Source organism: Homalodisca vitripennis, chromosome 4, assembly GCF_021130785.1.
Source record: "Homalodisca vitripennis isolate AUS2020 chromosome 4, UT_GWSS_2.1, whole genome shotgun sequence".
In the NCBI taxonomy this organism is placed as follows: domain Eukaryota; kingdom Metazoa; phylum Arthropoda; class Insecta; order Hemiptera; family Cicadellidae; genus Homalodisca; species Homalodisca vitripennis.
In genome coordinates this window covers 85,555,476-85,572,835 of record NC_060210.1, presented here as the reverse complement: position 1 = coordinate 85,572,835, position 17,360 = coordinate 85,555,476, and the positions used below count along the sequence as shown (strand labels likewise).

At 33.0% G+C, this 17,360-nt stretch overlaps 1 protein-coding gene across 1 annotated transcript; it reads left to right on the top strand.

Annotated features, from left to right (window-relative positions):
- The first annotated feature begins 438 nt into the window (after nucleotides 1-438).
- LOC124359682 lies at nucleotides 439-16,022 on the top strand. Its single transcript, XM_046812624.1, has 7 exons — nucleotides 439-742; nucleotides 5,003-5,054; nucleotides 7,041-7,079; nucleotides 10,039-10,085; nucleotides 10,298-10,331; nucleotides 12,113-12,329; nucleotides 14,918-16,022. Exons 1-7 carry the CDS (start codon nucleotides 693-695, stop codon nucleotides 15,136-15,138), a joined length of 660 nt encoding a protein of 219 aa, XP_046668580.1. The 5' UTR covers nucleotides 439-692; the 3' UTR covers nucleotides 15,139-16,022.
- Nucleotides 16,023-17,360: the final 1,338 nt, after the last annotated feature.

Genomic DNA, 17,360 nt, shown 5'->3' with positions numbered 1-17,360 from the left:
AGTACCGGTATTGATAATTTTCACTGCTATTTGAAATAGTTACCGATTGTAATTTTTTGATATATTACTTTTTTACTCAATAAGGTGGAGTAGGCACAGCGACAGTCGTATGCTGTCATTGAGCAAAACCAGAATATCCAACGTTTTCAAGAATTCTTGCTCTATAGGACGATTCACTTTAAAAATGCCGATTTTGTCATAAGTAGAGTAATGTCAAGTACAAAACCATAAAATACCATACAATTGAACACGTGAAATATTACTTTGTTATATTATTTTATGTCACCATAATTTATAAAGTTATACTATTTGCTTGTTTTATTTATTTATTTATCTGGACTGCTTATATCACTTGCAGAAAACCGAACAGCTGATTACAAAAGTCCAGATGTTTATCATCTGTTAATTTTCTGTAGTACTGCTGTGCAGACCGATTAATGTTGATTTTCATTAATTCTAGATATGTTCGTTATTTGTGTGGGCGTTAACTCTTTTGATTTGCTTATATATTAATTTATATTTTTAATTGGTCTTGGATACAATAAACAATTTTTTTCCTACACTGATACAACGAATCAATGCAACGTATCTAATTTATCTTTTTAATTTTTATAGAATTGAGGTTATGTCATCTCCATACACCAAATTTATATTTGTAAATAACTATTGTTTTTCAGAATATCCAATTGAATATGGGAACATGCTTTGGACAGCTGAAAAGTATATCAAGAAGACGTAAAAGGTATTCTGCTTATCCTACTTTTTAAACAATTCTATTACAGCTTTGCCTTACTAATAGGCCTAATCCTAATATGAGCAACATTATAAAAGCCCAAAGATTTGTCTTAAAATGCTTATTTATTAGAGTTTCACTCGTCCTAATTTAAATAATATTATTGAATACTCCTAATTAGTATTAATAAATAATGGCAGTTTTTTTAAAATCTGCTATTTACCATTAAAAAGTATATATCCTAGGCCTACTTATTTGCAAATTATTTTTAAAATGACTACTCAAAAAATTTAAAATGGTAACTTACTTTGGTATCAACCAAGAGGCCATTATTTTCTTACTGGAGACCTAATAAACCACATTATTAAAAAGAACGGACTTTATTTGACACCGAAAGTTACATGTCATATGACAGTTAATCCTTTTTTTTGCCTCCCATATTGTCGAGAAGGAGACCACTATGTCCCCATCTACTATTTGTTATTAGATTATATAAGTAGGTAAAGACATATACATACACTTTAAATATAAAGAGTGCTAATTGAATTTAGGTACTATCCTGAAAAATTATTTACTTTGATGTGCCAGATCGTAAAACATGATCTGACATCGGAAAAGTTAAACGATATGGGCCATGATCGGAGGTTGGGAAAATACTAATTTTGAATGCCCCTGGCCATCAGTGTGGGCTTGGGTTTCCCTGCTTTGCCTGGGAAAATGTTATCTTTAACTTTGGTACTACTAGTAATATATTAATGATAACCTAATCTAGACCTACTTATATCATGTAATGACAGAAGTAGATAGGGACATAGTGGCCTCCTTGCCAACATTAATTCCTTTTGGGAGACAAAAACAAGAAAAAATGATCATAATGACAGGTAATATTTACATTAGGTCCAATAAATCTGTACTTTCTAATATGTAGTATTTTTAGGTCACCGGTATAAAAAAATCCCACAAACAGTGGCTTCTAGATAATACCATTGAGTACCTTCAAAACTTTAAAAAATTCCCTTGTACAAATTCTAGAGATAGCGTAGGTGTTGAAGTCTAAAGTTAGATTAAATATTTACTTTTTACAATGTTGACATTATCCAGTTCACATTATCTTTTTTTTTTTTTCAAAAGTAAACTAATTGTTTACTGATTTTTTAAAATGAGTTTTGAAAAGCCCAAACAGTTATTTTAAAGAACCATGTAAAAGCCCTGCACTGATCGCGTCTAACGAAAAAAATCCCTCAAAACAGTACTGATCAGTAAACTATAAAAATTTCTAGAGGATCTGATCACAAATGCATGAGAGAGCTAAAAATGTTATACTCACCTAACCATGTTATTGTACAAGCAAGAACACTTGAGTACACATTGACTTTAAAATCCCATTAATCCATTCTGACATAATTATATTAGCCTACTTTGAATTGCATACACAATTCAACACTTTTATATTGAATATGCAGAAAAACATCACACACTAGGACAATAAAAGAGGAAATACATAAAATATATAAATACACCACTCTCTATCGACAACTACAACAAATAATTAAACTACATAAAAGATATTGGTATTTTTAATGGTTACACCATATAACTTATTGACTACATACTTTACAAATCAATCAAAATAAAAGACGAAATTCATTTGTACAACGTACGGTAATATTTCAAATCAATTAGTTTTAAAAAGCATACAAACAAATCTATCACTTACAAAACAAACAATAAATGTTCACAAATACAGTATTAGGAAATCCCAAGGATAAAAATTCGTTCGAAAACAAATCAGGAGTTTATGAGATTAAATGCAACAACTGTGATAAATTATACATTCCAAAAAAAAGAACATCAAGACACGATTCAAAGAACACTTTGCACATATAAAATATGGAAGAAATAAAAAAATCTGCTATTGTATGTATTGGAATAACTGTGTTGAATCTGGACACATCATTTCTAAATAATATTGAAAGAAGTTACAAACACAATACACTTAAATACTTGGAAAACATTTTACATTAACAAAAATCAAGAAAAACTTAAAAAATCAATAATGATGACGGACTAATTCAAAATTCAATTCTACTCTCACCTCAATCCATAAGAAAATTAAAATTTAATTCTGTTTAAATATTTTGTGCTGGCTAACCTTATTTCCAATTCCTTTACTTTATGTTATTTTTAATATATATATATTATTTAGAAAAATATAAATATTTATTCATTTTTGAAGTTGCCTGATGATGGAATCATTGATTCTGAAAGGCCTCACAAGAATAAAATTGATTTTTTCTTTTTTTGCCCAAAACACTGTAACATCAGTTTTACACCGCCTGTTTCGGATCATACTATTTCTAGTGACAGTAGCATCTTGGTGGCTGATATGTATTGAGGAAAAAATGACAGAATGTACGCTATAGAGTAAACTTTCACACCCAAAACGTCCAGATAAAACTTTCATCTACCCTTATTTATGATGTAAGTTTTTAGAGGTGCCAAGAAACAATTTTTATACAAAAAGTGGACCCATCAGTAGTAACAGCTAGAGAGTACCTTAAGTGCTAAAAAGAAGCTAACATAACTTGCTTTAAAAAATGTGATTAAAGAAATTATTACAAAATTACATATGACAGATAATTTGACTAGTAAATAGATTTGATAAGTGGTAAATTTTACAATTTGGCATAAGATTAATGGTTTATTGCAATAAAACGGATTCAATGTTTGTATTTTATATTTAAAAATATAGTATTAAAATAGCTAAAAATGTCTTCATTTTCCAATTTTGAAGTAAGTATCAGCAGGTTAGAAGTTGAAAATCTGGCTAAGGGAGGTTTCATACCTAACTGATTAGGGACTGAAGTACCATAGCAATAGCAGCTCATACCAACATTATTATGTACTCCTATAAATAAATATTTATAATAAATCCCATGTCTACTGAATGTTTTATGTATTTAGTCGGTGTAACAGTAATTCTCAATTGTTTTGATTTCAATATGTTTGCAAACACGGTGTTATACAAAAAATTTCATCTCTACAACCTTCAAGTACTTAACAAAATTAATATTTTTTAAATTCTTGTTTGAATGAAGTGGTTCTTTTATTTGTAATTAAGAAAAAAATTTATTTTAAGTAGTTTTCAGTTTTTTTTTTTTTTTTTTTTTTTTTTTTTGCTGAATCTCAAAGTTAACACTACATGTTACCTTACAATAAGGCGTTTCACAAATTTTTCATTTTCTCGGAAATGAAACATTTGCGACTCCATGTGTATTATATTTTGTCAAAAAATATTTGTATTCACATGCTCTATCAACCCTGGAAAAAATGCACACTTCTATTGGAATCACTAAGTATAATGTTTGACTGATCATTACTGTATGAAAATTTGTATGTACATGTATTTTTCCATGGAGGTTTATATGCTATGCCCATTGATGTAACTCGCCACCAGGCGGCGCTGCTATAAGTTCGGCATGAGTATAGAATATTACTTTCTTGTGATAAAATTAGTATTCAAATTATGAATTAGGAATTCTTTATATTATTAAAAAATGATGAAGAAAACTGGCCAGGCTTGCAATTATGTGCCTTATACTATAATAACCTGTAAATGTTAATACCTAAACTCTTTCCTAGGTGAATTACTGAAACACGCTTTTTGGGCCACTGGGCTGGATGGACTTGACCACATGTTCATGTTCCCATTTGAGCAATGGTCAATCCATCTCAGATCACTCGTCACATTTTCATGAATCTTTGAATAATACTTGCAGAAAATGTATTAAAAATGTATGTAATGTAAAAAATGTATTACATCCCAGTTTAATACTAATCTGAACCAAGTACTTACCTATAGAAAGTTTAGTGACCTCACTATTTTATATATAGCAGAAATAATGTTACAATAAAATTGAGTGTAAGAGTTTGACAGATATAATTGTCAAACACATGTTATTTTGAAATAGAGTAGTGGATATTTCGTTCACCACTTGTAAATGAAATATTGTTTACGGATATACTAATCCAAAACTCGAAAGGGTTAAGTACACATCAGGTGTTTTATAGACAATGACAGGAATCCCTAGTTTTGTAATCTATGCCATCATACTTCATTTTAACAGCTAATGAAGTACTCTCAGTTAATCATTGGGATTAACCTGGAGCATACAGATCCTCTCATACTATAATCTTTATTTAGGACACCGAATATTACTAACTTATTCTAATTACTGACCTGGTTTACCTGTTTTTGTTTTCTTTCAGACTCTACAAGCTTGAACATTCCCATTACAATAAAAATGAAGACAAAGTTGAGGTAAGATTTGTTAATGCTTAGTATTATGAAACTTTGGAGTTCAATAATGTTATTCATATTCATATTTTGTAGTTTGGCTCAAAAGTTTTCCTTCTTTGAACTGTGCGGCACTTAGTTTCTATCCATATACAGCCGCTTGACCACCGCTTATTTGCGATGCTTGACATTAAAATGGGCTGCCGACCCATACTTGGATCATTGCCTTCTTTTCAATTTAGAGCTTGTTTTAAAACACTTTTTAAACATTAGTACATTCCGCACAAATCTATAGAGATATCTGCTATACCTGTCAGTCACTTGATCTATGGATCTGTGATTATTGTTATATCACAGTTGGTAAAACTGATGTTTACATTTTTAGTTCTTTACTTCTATAATAGGGGTTTAGAAACTAGACCTGCCTAGCTGTTGTGGCCTATTTCCGCCAGCATAGCTTTCTTTCGGGAGACTGAAAACAAGAACCGATCGTCATCATCACATGTAATTTTCACAGTAAGTCAAATAGAGCCAGTTTGTTCTAATAATGTAGTGTTTTTAGGGAACGGGTAAGAGAATTTTACCAAAAATTGTGGCCTCAGGATAATACCAAGGTACCTTAGGTTTGTCTATTAATTCTGTTTTCAAAATTAAATCAAGATTATTTGGGAGTGCCGATAGCCGAGCGGTCTAAGGCGTTGGACTTTGAGTCTCAGGTACAGATAACGCAGGTTCGAATCCTGTCTGTGACCGTTGTACTTTTTATCAGTACCATCGACCTTGTATTGTATCGACTCTCCCCCTTATTCTGTTTGATAAGATCCTCGCACAGGCCAGTGGCCCATGAGGACGGGCAGAATAAGGCTTAAAAGGGGATCGGCTTCTCCTTTTTTTTTTAAAAAAAAAAAAACAAAATTTACAAAAGTGGCTGATTACTCTCTAGCCTATGTACAGGCTAGGTGCTGATGTACGCTAATTTCTGTAATTATCATGTATTTATACTAACACATAATAAATAAAAATGTTTATATTTAGTTTTTAATTAGGTTAAGTTGCATTATGTATATAATCGTTTGGTAATTGTTATTATTGGAAATAAATTTTCATTTTTTATATAAAATAAAATTTATTAATTTAAATACCCAAATTTCAGAACAAAAAATTTTAAGTGTAGAAACGTTTTGTTTAGTGAAGTATCGGTTAAGTATGTACTGTATATGTGTCTCTTGTAAAACATTGGAGTAGTTCTGGAAAGAAACTGCAGCAATCCACTAATTACTGTAGAAAATCATCCATATTTAAACTCTCTTGCAAGATTGATCTTAAATTGATTTTATGTCTGGATAGTAATGCACATTTCACAAGCATGTTGAATTATAAAGAACTAAAAACTTATTCATGTGTACTGTAATATTATAAAAAGTAAATAATATTGTACCGGTACTGAAATAAATTCCTAAATTGGTTCTACTGCTGCTGCCATGACCCAATGACCCCTGAAGACAAACACGTCTTTCTTTTGCCATTTGTGCTGATATGGTAGACAGATTATAATGTTTAAGCTCTGGTACAATGCCTTAATAGAGTCTATGGAAGTAAGGGTCAATACCACAATAGCCTTAAGAAAAGATCAAAACAATATTCATCTTATAAACTTTTGGCAGTAGACCAATTTAATCAAACATTGAAATAAAATTTAAATTCTGACGCTGCCATTATAAAAAACATTTATTACTTAGACCATTGCCTAAGTGATTTAGAATTTTGTTAAGTCATCTTCACGTATCATCAATCATTGATAATAACAAGAGTACATGGGGCATCCATATACATTCTTCAACTCCTTCAAAAACAATCTAAAAGTGTTACTGTTTTAATACTGAAACCAACAACAATGGCCTATTCTAACTGATTTATATGACAGATTGTGTGACAACTATAATCATTTAATACTTAATTTTTGTGTATTATTTAAAATGAATAGTACCTTGCAAATGCTTTTTATTTCAGCTTCACTTCTTGGTGGAAGAAGAAGAAATTCATGCTCAGGTAAGATTTATAAACAGTTAATACTTTACATTTTTTCTATATTAACCCATTGCGCATAAAGAATACAGAATTTGTGTTCTTCTGGGTAATGGACCATATGCTAACAAATACGCAAATAGTGCACCATAAATTATCTGACACACTGACATAAGTTAAAACACACTTTTAGTTTACTTTCCTTTTATTGAAGCATCTAGTATCTGACGCTATCTCAGACTTGACTCATGGAATCGAGTCAAATTCGTCTGAAGAGATCCAAAGAAAGTCGGTGACGAATAAGCTCAAAACGTACCTTTACATCATTTCAACGTCAGAGACACGTATAAATAGGTGAAGTGACAAGTCTCATCAGGTGCACAATTGAGTGCATTACGATGTTTCTGACATGATCTCTCAGCACGGTGGAGTAATTGAGTTTTCTACACATAACGTAGCTATGGTAGGAAGGGTTGATTCAATTTGAATATTGAATTTATTTTAGCTCCAGCTCACATTCCTTTTATTGCAACGTCTAGTATCTGACGGTGTCTCAGACTTGACTCCTAAAATCTGGAGTCAAGTTTGTTTGAAAAGATGCAAAGAAAGTTGGTGACGAAGAAGTTCAAAATGAACCTTTTAAATTGTTTCTACATCAGAGACACCTATTAAGGTGAAGTGGCAGTCTCATTGTCTCATCAGGTGAATTTTTTTGACAGGAAACATTAACTGGATCTAGTTGGAACTGCAGATGATATTCATGATTGGTTAGTCTGTTGGCCTACTGACCAATTCCAATACCAATACAAATCACACATTTTTCCATCTGTCTACAGGTGCTCAGCAGCTGCAAATGAAACCTATCTTACTTTTATTTATTTCTTATTCTGTGGCTCACGAGAGAGAGACATGCTTAACAGCTTTGATGGGCTTCCTAATTCCAATTATATAACATCATCTGGGGTCAGTAAAACCTCCAAGCTGTCTTAACCTTGGTTGTCTTACTAAAAACATTCTTTAATAACAAGAATTTCCATTATCTCTCTTTAAATTCATATTAATAAGGCCCATGAATAGTTATAAATTAATTGCTAAAAAGTGCTTGTTTATCGTTTGAATGGATTTTATAAATTTCTACGTCAAGTAAAATATTAAAATTTAATATGTTTGTATACATAGATAAAAATAGCCACATAATAGTTTTATGTTATAGATCAATACTACTTTAGGATAAACCTATGATTGTATATAATCACTTAAAACCTGCTCAGATTGCAATAGAACGTCCATCAGAAATCAATATTTCAATGCACTTCATCAAAAGTCTTTCCATTTATAAGATAAACTAATGATGTAATATAGTACTTAAAACAGTAAAGCTAAGTAATAGAATAATAGCAACAACTACAAAACAGGAACCAAAATGAGAAATTATTAAATCATTGTAGGTGACAACATCAAGTGCTTGAAACAACTGTAAAATATTTACAGATGAAACTGAAATTGAAAATAGAACACAATATAAGCATATGAGCTCAACTTTAGGATGTTTATAGAATTTTTATCAAAACAATGGTCAGTATATGTAATACCGTCTGAAAGCATATAAACACAATTTATTATCAGTTTTAAGTAATAAAGTGTGTCTTAACATAATTTAGTTATGATCGGAAGGGTTAATTCAATTTGAAATTTGTTTAGCTTCAGTTCGCCTTCCTCTTATTGTTAAAGAAGAGAACAGATTTCAGCCCTCAAAATGTTGTCGTTTCTTTAATACTTAGAGAAGGGAAATGTCAGAAATCCTTTTATTCGTTCACATTTTCCATTGTCCCAAATAAACTTTAATCAAACATTAATGACACAGCTATGATGGGAAGAGTTGATTCAATATGAATGTTAAGTTTAGCTCCATTTCACCTTCTGCTTAGTGCAGCATTAGAAATATGACATGGTCACAGACTTGACTCCTAGAATCTGGAGTTCACATCCATCTGAAGAGATCTGGCAAGACCAAAAAAATCGAGTACGCTGGCGATATCACTCAGCACTGTTTAACGTAATAGCATCAGTGATCACCATTCACCATGTACTGAGATAGGAGGCTAAGCAATGATTGACAACCAACCTAGTCAGTTGGCGTCAAAGACATTCAAAACATTGGTGTAAAGAGAACACCTCTTCATCTAGATCACACTGGATAGCTGCTGGGTTAGTCATACAGAGCTCTTTTGTAGACTAAATATCTCTGATGACAAAACCTCGTAACACAGAAACAACTAAAAACTCATTATAGTGACGAGAGTATGTATTGAATGTCTTCATCACCGACTGGCTAGGTTGGTTGTCGGCCATTGGTTGGCCCCCTATCTCAATATCCTGGTGATGCTGATGCATTCAATGTTACTGAAATCATAGCAAGTACAGTACTAAGTAGGATTGCCAAGGTTCTATATATTTCAGTTTTGCTGGATCTTTTAGGTGGATGTGGACTCCAGATTCCAGTCAAGTCTGTGACCGTGTCAAACTTCAGACACTACTAAGCAGAAGGTGAAATAAGGCTAAACTCACAAAAACTAATGTGTATTTCCTCTCAATGAGGACAATATGTATACACAAGGAACTAAACGGCTTTATATTATTCCCCAAACCAGCATTTAAAATGTTTAGTAAATTCAGAGATTCACCATGTTGTTTAAAAACCAGAGGGTTTACATCATGTACTGCATATAGTCAAGTACTGCCATTTGACCCTGTACATGGTGTAGAGAATAGTCCCGGTTCTAAAAGTAGATCTAGAGAACATACTGTTGTGTATCATTGAAATTGTCAGTATCATAAACTACTACACAGCCAGGTAAGTTAATCCTATAGCCAAAACATACAATGGATTTAGAAATCCACAACTTCGTTGAATAACATTTAAAGGCTTTTTAAGATCCATTGTAAACTTTATTCATCGTAATCAGTTTTTTATTTGTTATAGGAAACTGCTAACAATGAACCATGTAGATCGAAGAAAATTTGTCATAGGTGAGTTACTTTGAAACTTTAATTTATTGATTTAATATTTCCTGTTGTTATTTAAAATTCTATCTAACTATGAAATAAAAAATATATTTACTTTTTACATTAAAAATGTCACAATACAGTGTTTTTTTCTATTTTATGAACGAGTATTTTAATAATTTAGTAAGTCAATTATTTATTATTAATATTACTTTTATTTATTTGTGCTTATCAAGGATTTGCTCATTCCTCAAACCTAACTGCTACAAGGTAAGTAAAAAACTCTGTAAGTGTATCTGTAGAACAATAATAGAGTTGTAATAATTTCTTGTTGCAATGCTATATAATGTAACAACATAAGTTATATGGATAGCAAAGGTAAAGACTAGTGTCATTTAATTGTTGGTTATTTATGACCTCATAGGAGTCATCACTAATAACTAGTACTAAATTGTAATAAAATGTTAATGAAAGCTTTTTTTTCATGAAATAACAATATCTTTGTTACAAAAATTAATACATTTAAGCTGTTGGTTTTTCTGTACTGAACTATTGGATTGGGGATTTATAGACAGTGTAAGAAGCACTGATATTGATAGATTATATAAGTCCTAGTCTCACGTTTTTCTAAGTTGGCAGTAGTAGAAATCAAGATTCCATGCGATCCCAGATGGAGATGAACCTGATCTCTCCTTACCTATTTTATAAATGAGATACCTGCCTCTCTAGAAGCAGTGCTTCGAGTTTTTTTAGAATTTTGCTTTAAGAGATACACATTAAATGTAATGAAATAATATGTGTTTGGTTACGTTCTGGCAGCAATTATATAGCAGATACTTGTCTGTACCTGTACCTACTTCTTCCTCAGTGTAATTTTACCACACTAATGTACTTCATAGCAGACAGATTTCTGATGTAAGGTACTGGTCGACATACAGAGTGTATAATGGTGCTACTGTAGTAACTAAACAGCAGCCTCTTGCAATTTCAGTTAGAGAATATTGAGGTTATGTTTAAAGAAATGCTTTATTTCAAAGTACTTGTTTTGATGAGAGTAATATACAGGGTGTCCCATAACTCTCTGGACAAAAGTACACCACGTTATTACTCAGGTCAAGACAAACATATTTCACCATATGAACATCGGTGTCTGATGCTTAGTTTCCCGTCTGTTTGTATGTAAGTTTAGTGTAAAAAAATTGTTATCGTCAAAAATAATAAATTAAATTATACAAAATTTGGCTCAAATGTTTATGATAGCAAAACCAGTTACTGAAAAAAATATCATGAAATTATATTTAGCATTTTAAAAAATAGCAGTTATTCAAACTTTAAACTTTGAATATCTTAAAAACCAGCCATTTTTCTCAAGAATAACAGTTTTTTGGAAATTTTATCACTAATCTAATGACAAAAAAATGATTTAAATCAAATAATAAATAACTAATTAAGAACAGATTTGCTGTGACGAGATGTGGCCCACATTGAGGTTCTCAGCGAATATCTAACAATTCAAAACTGAATAAACAGCAGCTATCAATGTGGGTTATGTCTTGTGAAAGTAAATCTGCTCTTAATCAGTTATTTATTATTTGGTTTAAATAATTTTTGTGTCATTAGATTAGTGATAAAATTTTCAAAAACTGTTATTCTTGTAATTACATTCTACCAGCTTCTTCTTATTGGAATATAATATTTAATTTATAAAGAGACACTCCAATAATTACCGAATCTTTTTTGAGGCCTTTCGTGTTCAAGGAACATATCAGACCCACATTACTGAAATAAAAGTGGTTAATGATGTGTTCCTTCAACACAAATAGCCTCAAAAAACTAAAATTCAATAATTGTTAGAGTGTTTGTTTATAAATCAAATGTTTTAGTAATTCTTGAGAAGAATTGCTGGTTTTTAAGATATTAAAAGTTTTAATGGCCACCATTTTGAAAATGCCAAAGATACTTTTACTGGCAGATATATAGTTTTAATTATGTTACGATATTATGGTGGATAATTCTACACAACAGTGTTACATTTCCTCGATGGATTGCAGCATATTCGCGGTGGCCATCGCATGCTAGAGGTGGAGACAGAGAGCAGGTGTGAATCACCGAGCCCCAGCCATAGCAGTGTGGCCAACATTGCTACTGATGCGGAGGATGTACATTTGGTAACCTTGGATGTGAGGACACTCCGTAGTGTACAGTCTGCTTGGCGGTACGTCAGTCTCACACCACCCAGCTCGATAGATTTAGAGTGGGAGAGTGATGGTGAGTCGATATTCTTCTCCATCCTTTGATCAACTGTGTTAATGGTAAATGTTTCGTAGTTACAAATTAGTAACGGTTTAATTTTGTAAATGAAAAATGGTTAGCAACTAGTACTTTAAATTTGTCATCCAAAAGCAAATATCGTGCCTTTGTTAAACCTTACATAACTTTAGTTTAAATAATAATGAATACAACAACACTTTTTTAACCATCTGACCCGCCTCTGGCTGCTGTAAATAATTTTGTATAACTTGAAATAGATTTATATCTTATTATTACATTACAACTGGTATTGATAATTTAATTATTTGTTTCACTAACGTATTTTGATTATGTAGTAGGTTGGATTATCAAGGATTTATTAAAAGATACAATTTTGCAATATACAATTCAGTAATACAATTGCATTCCTGTTATGTTACAAAATAAAGTTTTAATAACCCAGTGTTAGCGTTATTAGGGCTTCACTTTTAGAAATTATAAACAATTCAAAAAAGTATTACTCAGAAACAATCAGAGTTGGATGTTTCTGACTCTCTCCAATTATTCTGGAATAGCCTAAACAAATTTAATATATAGTCTTGATTGAATTGATGTACCACGTGGGCTTGTGTTTTCAACAAAAAGCTGTCATACTGCAGGTAATAGGAGGCAACTTTTCTACTCAAGGACCCACTCTAAAACATAAGATATTTAGGATGGGTGGAGTATGAGAGCTGTCTCTTGCTGAGAGCCATGATGTAGTCACCATAGGGAAGAGTAGTAGACACTATCACAGTCATTCTTTGGGAGAAGTGGATGCAGTTCTGTCTCATACTGTACCATGTCAGCTGTCTCCTGACGAGAGCCATGATGTAGTCACCATGGTGAGGAGTAGTAGACACTATCACAGTCATTCTTTGGGAGAAGTGGATACAGTTCTGTCTCAGACTGTACCATGTCAGCTGTCTCCTGATGAGACCCATGATGTAGTCACCATGGTGAGGAGTTGTGGACACTATCACAGTCATTCTTTAGGAGAAGTGGATGCAGTTCTGTCTCATACTGTACCATGTCAGCTGTCTCCTGACGAGAGCCATGATGTAGTCACCATGGTGAGGAGTAGTGGACACTATCACAGTCATTCTTTGGGAGAAGTGGATACAGTTCTGTCTCATACTGTACCATGTCAGCTGTCTCCTGACGAGAGCCATGATGTAGTCACCATGGTGAGGAGTAGTGGACACTATCACAGTCATTCTTTGGGAGAAGTGGATACAGTTCTGTCTCAGACTGTACCATGTCAGCTGTCTCCTGATGAGAGCCATGATGTAGTCACCATGGTGAGGAGTTGTGGACACTATCACAGTCATTCTTTAGGAGAAGTGGATGCAGTTCTGTCTCATACTGTACCATGTCAGCTGTCTCCTGACGAGAGCCATGATGTAGTCACCATGGTGAGGAGTAGTGGACACTATCACAGTCTTGCTTTGGGAGAAGTGGATGCAGTTCTGTCTCAGACTGTACCATGTCCGCTGTCTCCTGATGAGAGCCATGATGTAGTCACCATGGTGAGGAGTAGTGGACACTATCACAGTCATTCTTTGGGAGAAGTGGATACAGTTCTGTCTCAGACTGTACCACGTCAGCTGCCTCCTGATGAGAGCCATGATGTATTCACCATGGGAGGAGTAGTGGACACTATCACAGTCATTCTTTGGGAGAAGTGGATCCTGTTCTGTCTCAGACTGTACCATGTCAGCTGTCTCTTGATGAGAGCCATGATGTAGTCAGCATGGTAAGGAAAAGTGGATGCTACCACAGCCATGTTTTGGGAGAAGTGGATGCAGTTCTGTCTCAGTCTGTACCATGTCAGCTGTCTCCTGATGAGAGCCATGATGTAGTCACCATTGGGAGTAGTAATGGACACTATCACAGTCATGCTTTGGGAGAAGTGGATGCAGTTCTCTCTTAGACTGTACCATGTCAGCTGTATCCTGATGAGAGCCATGATGTAGTTACCACGGGAAGGAGTAGTGGAAACTATCACAGCCATGTTTTGGAAGACTTGGATGCAGTTTTGTCTCCTCCAGTTGAGGTGGTTGTCTCTCTGACATTCATACTTGGTAAAGTCTCTATCTAAAGACGACTGATTGGATTTGCCAGACTAGAACTGAGCAGGACTTTTTTGTTTGTCTGAATCGAAATTTGAAATTTGGAAGTTATGTAGGCTCCTCAAGTATGTTATACAGAGCAAAACTGACCAGAAACAGTGTGCAAGCTGCCTGAACCAGGTTAGTCTGTAGAGGTGTGTCAGTGTTGGTGTAGTTATGTGGATATTTATGTAAAATTTCTTTTAAGAGAAGCATCTTAATTACAAAAAGGGCTATATTACCCATGGTTGAATGGAATTTCTACTCCATGTGCTACAGACTACTCAGTAGATTTCCACAACCTTAAATACTTAAAATGGAATGGTTGTTTTTTAATAACCACTTATTAGCAGGGAAATGAGAGTATGTTATTATAGGAGTATGGAGTATAGGATCATTTTTAGGATCTAGAATGTAAGCCATTAAAATACAGCACTGACTATGTCTATCTGTCAGGTATCGTGGGTAATGCTGCACCGTTGTGTCAGCCACGCCTGCAGAGCACGACAGAAGAGTGCTCCACTGCTTCGGTGTTGGAGGACAGCCCTGCAGAGTCACTAGAGTGGGACTCGTGCGAGGGTGCATTGGATACTGACACTGAGCAGCTGCTCTGCGAGATCGAGCGACTGACCGCTCGTGCGCTTCGGGAGACTGGGGGCGACTGGGCCAACAGATAGCCTCCCTCCCCCCTCTTCACTCACCATAGTGCCTCCCAGCCGGTGCTTGTTCACTATGTTTTCTTTTGCTCAAACATAATTTTCCAAATGCTATATACATGTTGCTCTCAATTGTTTCTATTGGCTTCATTTGGTAAGATGAAGATAATGAACATTCATTAATAATGAAAGATATTAAAGTAAATAAATCACTCTTGTTAAATAAGATTTATTGTTAATTAGTTTTGAGCATTCATTTTTTTTTAGTTCTTGAAACAAATCAGTACTTGCAATTTAGTTATTTAACATATCATTCATTGACTGTTATATTTGAAAATTGATGCATCGAGAAAATTGTTTAAGTTTGTAATCTATTATTCCATCGAATAGTAAATTATAACTATATTAGCTATTTTGTTTGTTAATTACAATTTGAAGATGTAAATTAAGAATAACGTTGACTGTTATATTTGAAAATTGATGCATCGAGAAAATTGTTTGAGTTTGTAATCTATTATTCCATCCAATAGTAAATTATAACTATATTAGCTATTTTGTTTGTTAATCACAATTTGAAGATGTAAATTAAGAATAACGTATTTTCTAGTTCATTCATGCATGCATTTACTTTTTAACATAAATATGAAGAAATTATGTTATATTTCGTTTCTTATGAACAATGTTCATCTTAACTGGTAAGTCTCTGTTGGTCGTATTAATTAAAGGAAGTGATGCATTGTCTTAGCCGGAACGAGCTTGTGACTTTTCAGTTATCAGTTTGGGATCATCCTTGGTTGCTATAAAGGTTGTTTTTGTTATAAAATATCTTACAGTGCCTTTGTCAGTTTTGTAGTTACATAATGGTTGAAACAACGAATTACTTATGTATTATATTACTACACATTTTTGGGTTAAAATGGTTTCATATATATATATATATATATATATATATATATATATATATATATATATATATATATATATATATATATATGTATGTATGTATGTATAATATACTTTATAGTGTCAGTGTTATGTTTGGAAATAAGTTGCTACTATTCAACCACTTTAAAGGTTTAGACATAATTTTTTGCTCTACATATATAAACAAAACACCTTAAGATAGAATGAAGCAATTGTAAATTTCATTAAATTATAATTCCATAAAACCAGTATTGCATAGTATACTAACAAAATAAAAAAACATTTCTAAAAAATATTAGCAACTAAATCAAACTTTTTGAAAGACAAGAATTTGTTAGTTCAATGCTGAATTTATCGTCCTAATTCACTTACATTTTATCTTTTAGTAACTATATATCAGGGCTAGAAGATAATTCTGTATTATGCCGGGATCGGCATCAATTTCATTTAATTGTCTTCTCATATCGCCAGGCCACAAATGTGACCACGGGATGTCCTGTCCCTCAGCTTGTCGGAGCACACCTAGTGACCCTTGCTGTTGTGCCGTTCAGCTCGCCAGGTCACTAAGTGTGGCCCACTATACTGTGCAGTTATAAAATTCAATCCTTATCCAGTAATGGCTGGAAAACCTCTCAGCCAAACAGTAACTAAATTAATATTTTTCTAATTGCAGCACATATACTACCGTAGTGCACATTGTTCAGAAATATTTTTTATCAGACTGTCAGTATCACTGTAGCTGCTATAGTGTATCCTATCTACTTATTGACCTTTACATAGTTGAATAAAATACATTACATATTGAAATTACATGGTTACGCAAGCATAGTATGATGCAGAACACAGCTGGCCACAATACGTGGCATGGAGAGTTGAGAGGACAACCACCTAAAACTAAATCTGTGCTGAGCAGGAAAGAAGTTGAGGCCTCATTTTTGGCCTCCCGATTACACAAAGGGTTAAATATAAAAACTAAGTGTAAAATATTATTATCTGAACATTCATACAAATTTGACATAGAGAGTTGTTCATTTTGTTCTTGAAATGTAAAAAAAAAAAACAATTCTGTGTTTTGGTTAAAATGCAAACATTACTCATTATAAATGTATGTAATCGCAACAACAATGCAGTCAAAACTTGAATAGCAAAATGCCAAAACTAACCGTGAGCTAAGCTCATGTTTCAGGACCAGGTCCGAACATAGCAAAAAGAACTCATTCTATATCAGTCTATTTCAATGGGTTAAATGGGATGATGGAAAATAAAGAGAAACAATCAAACATGGACAAAATAATTGTATCAGGATGCTTTAAAACCTT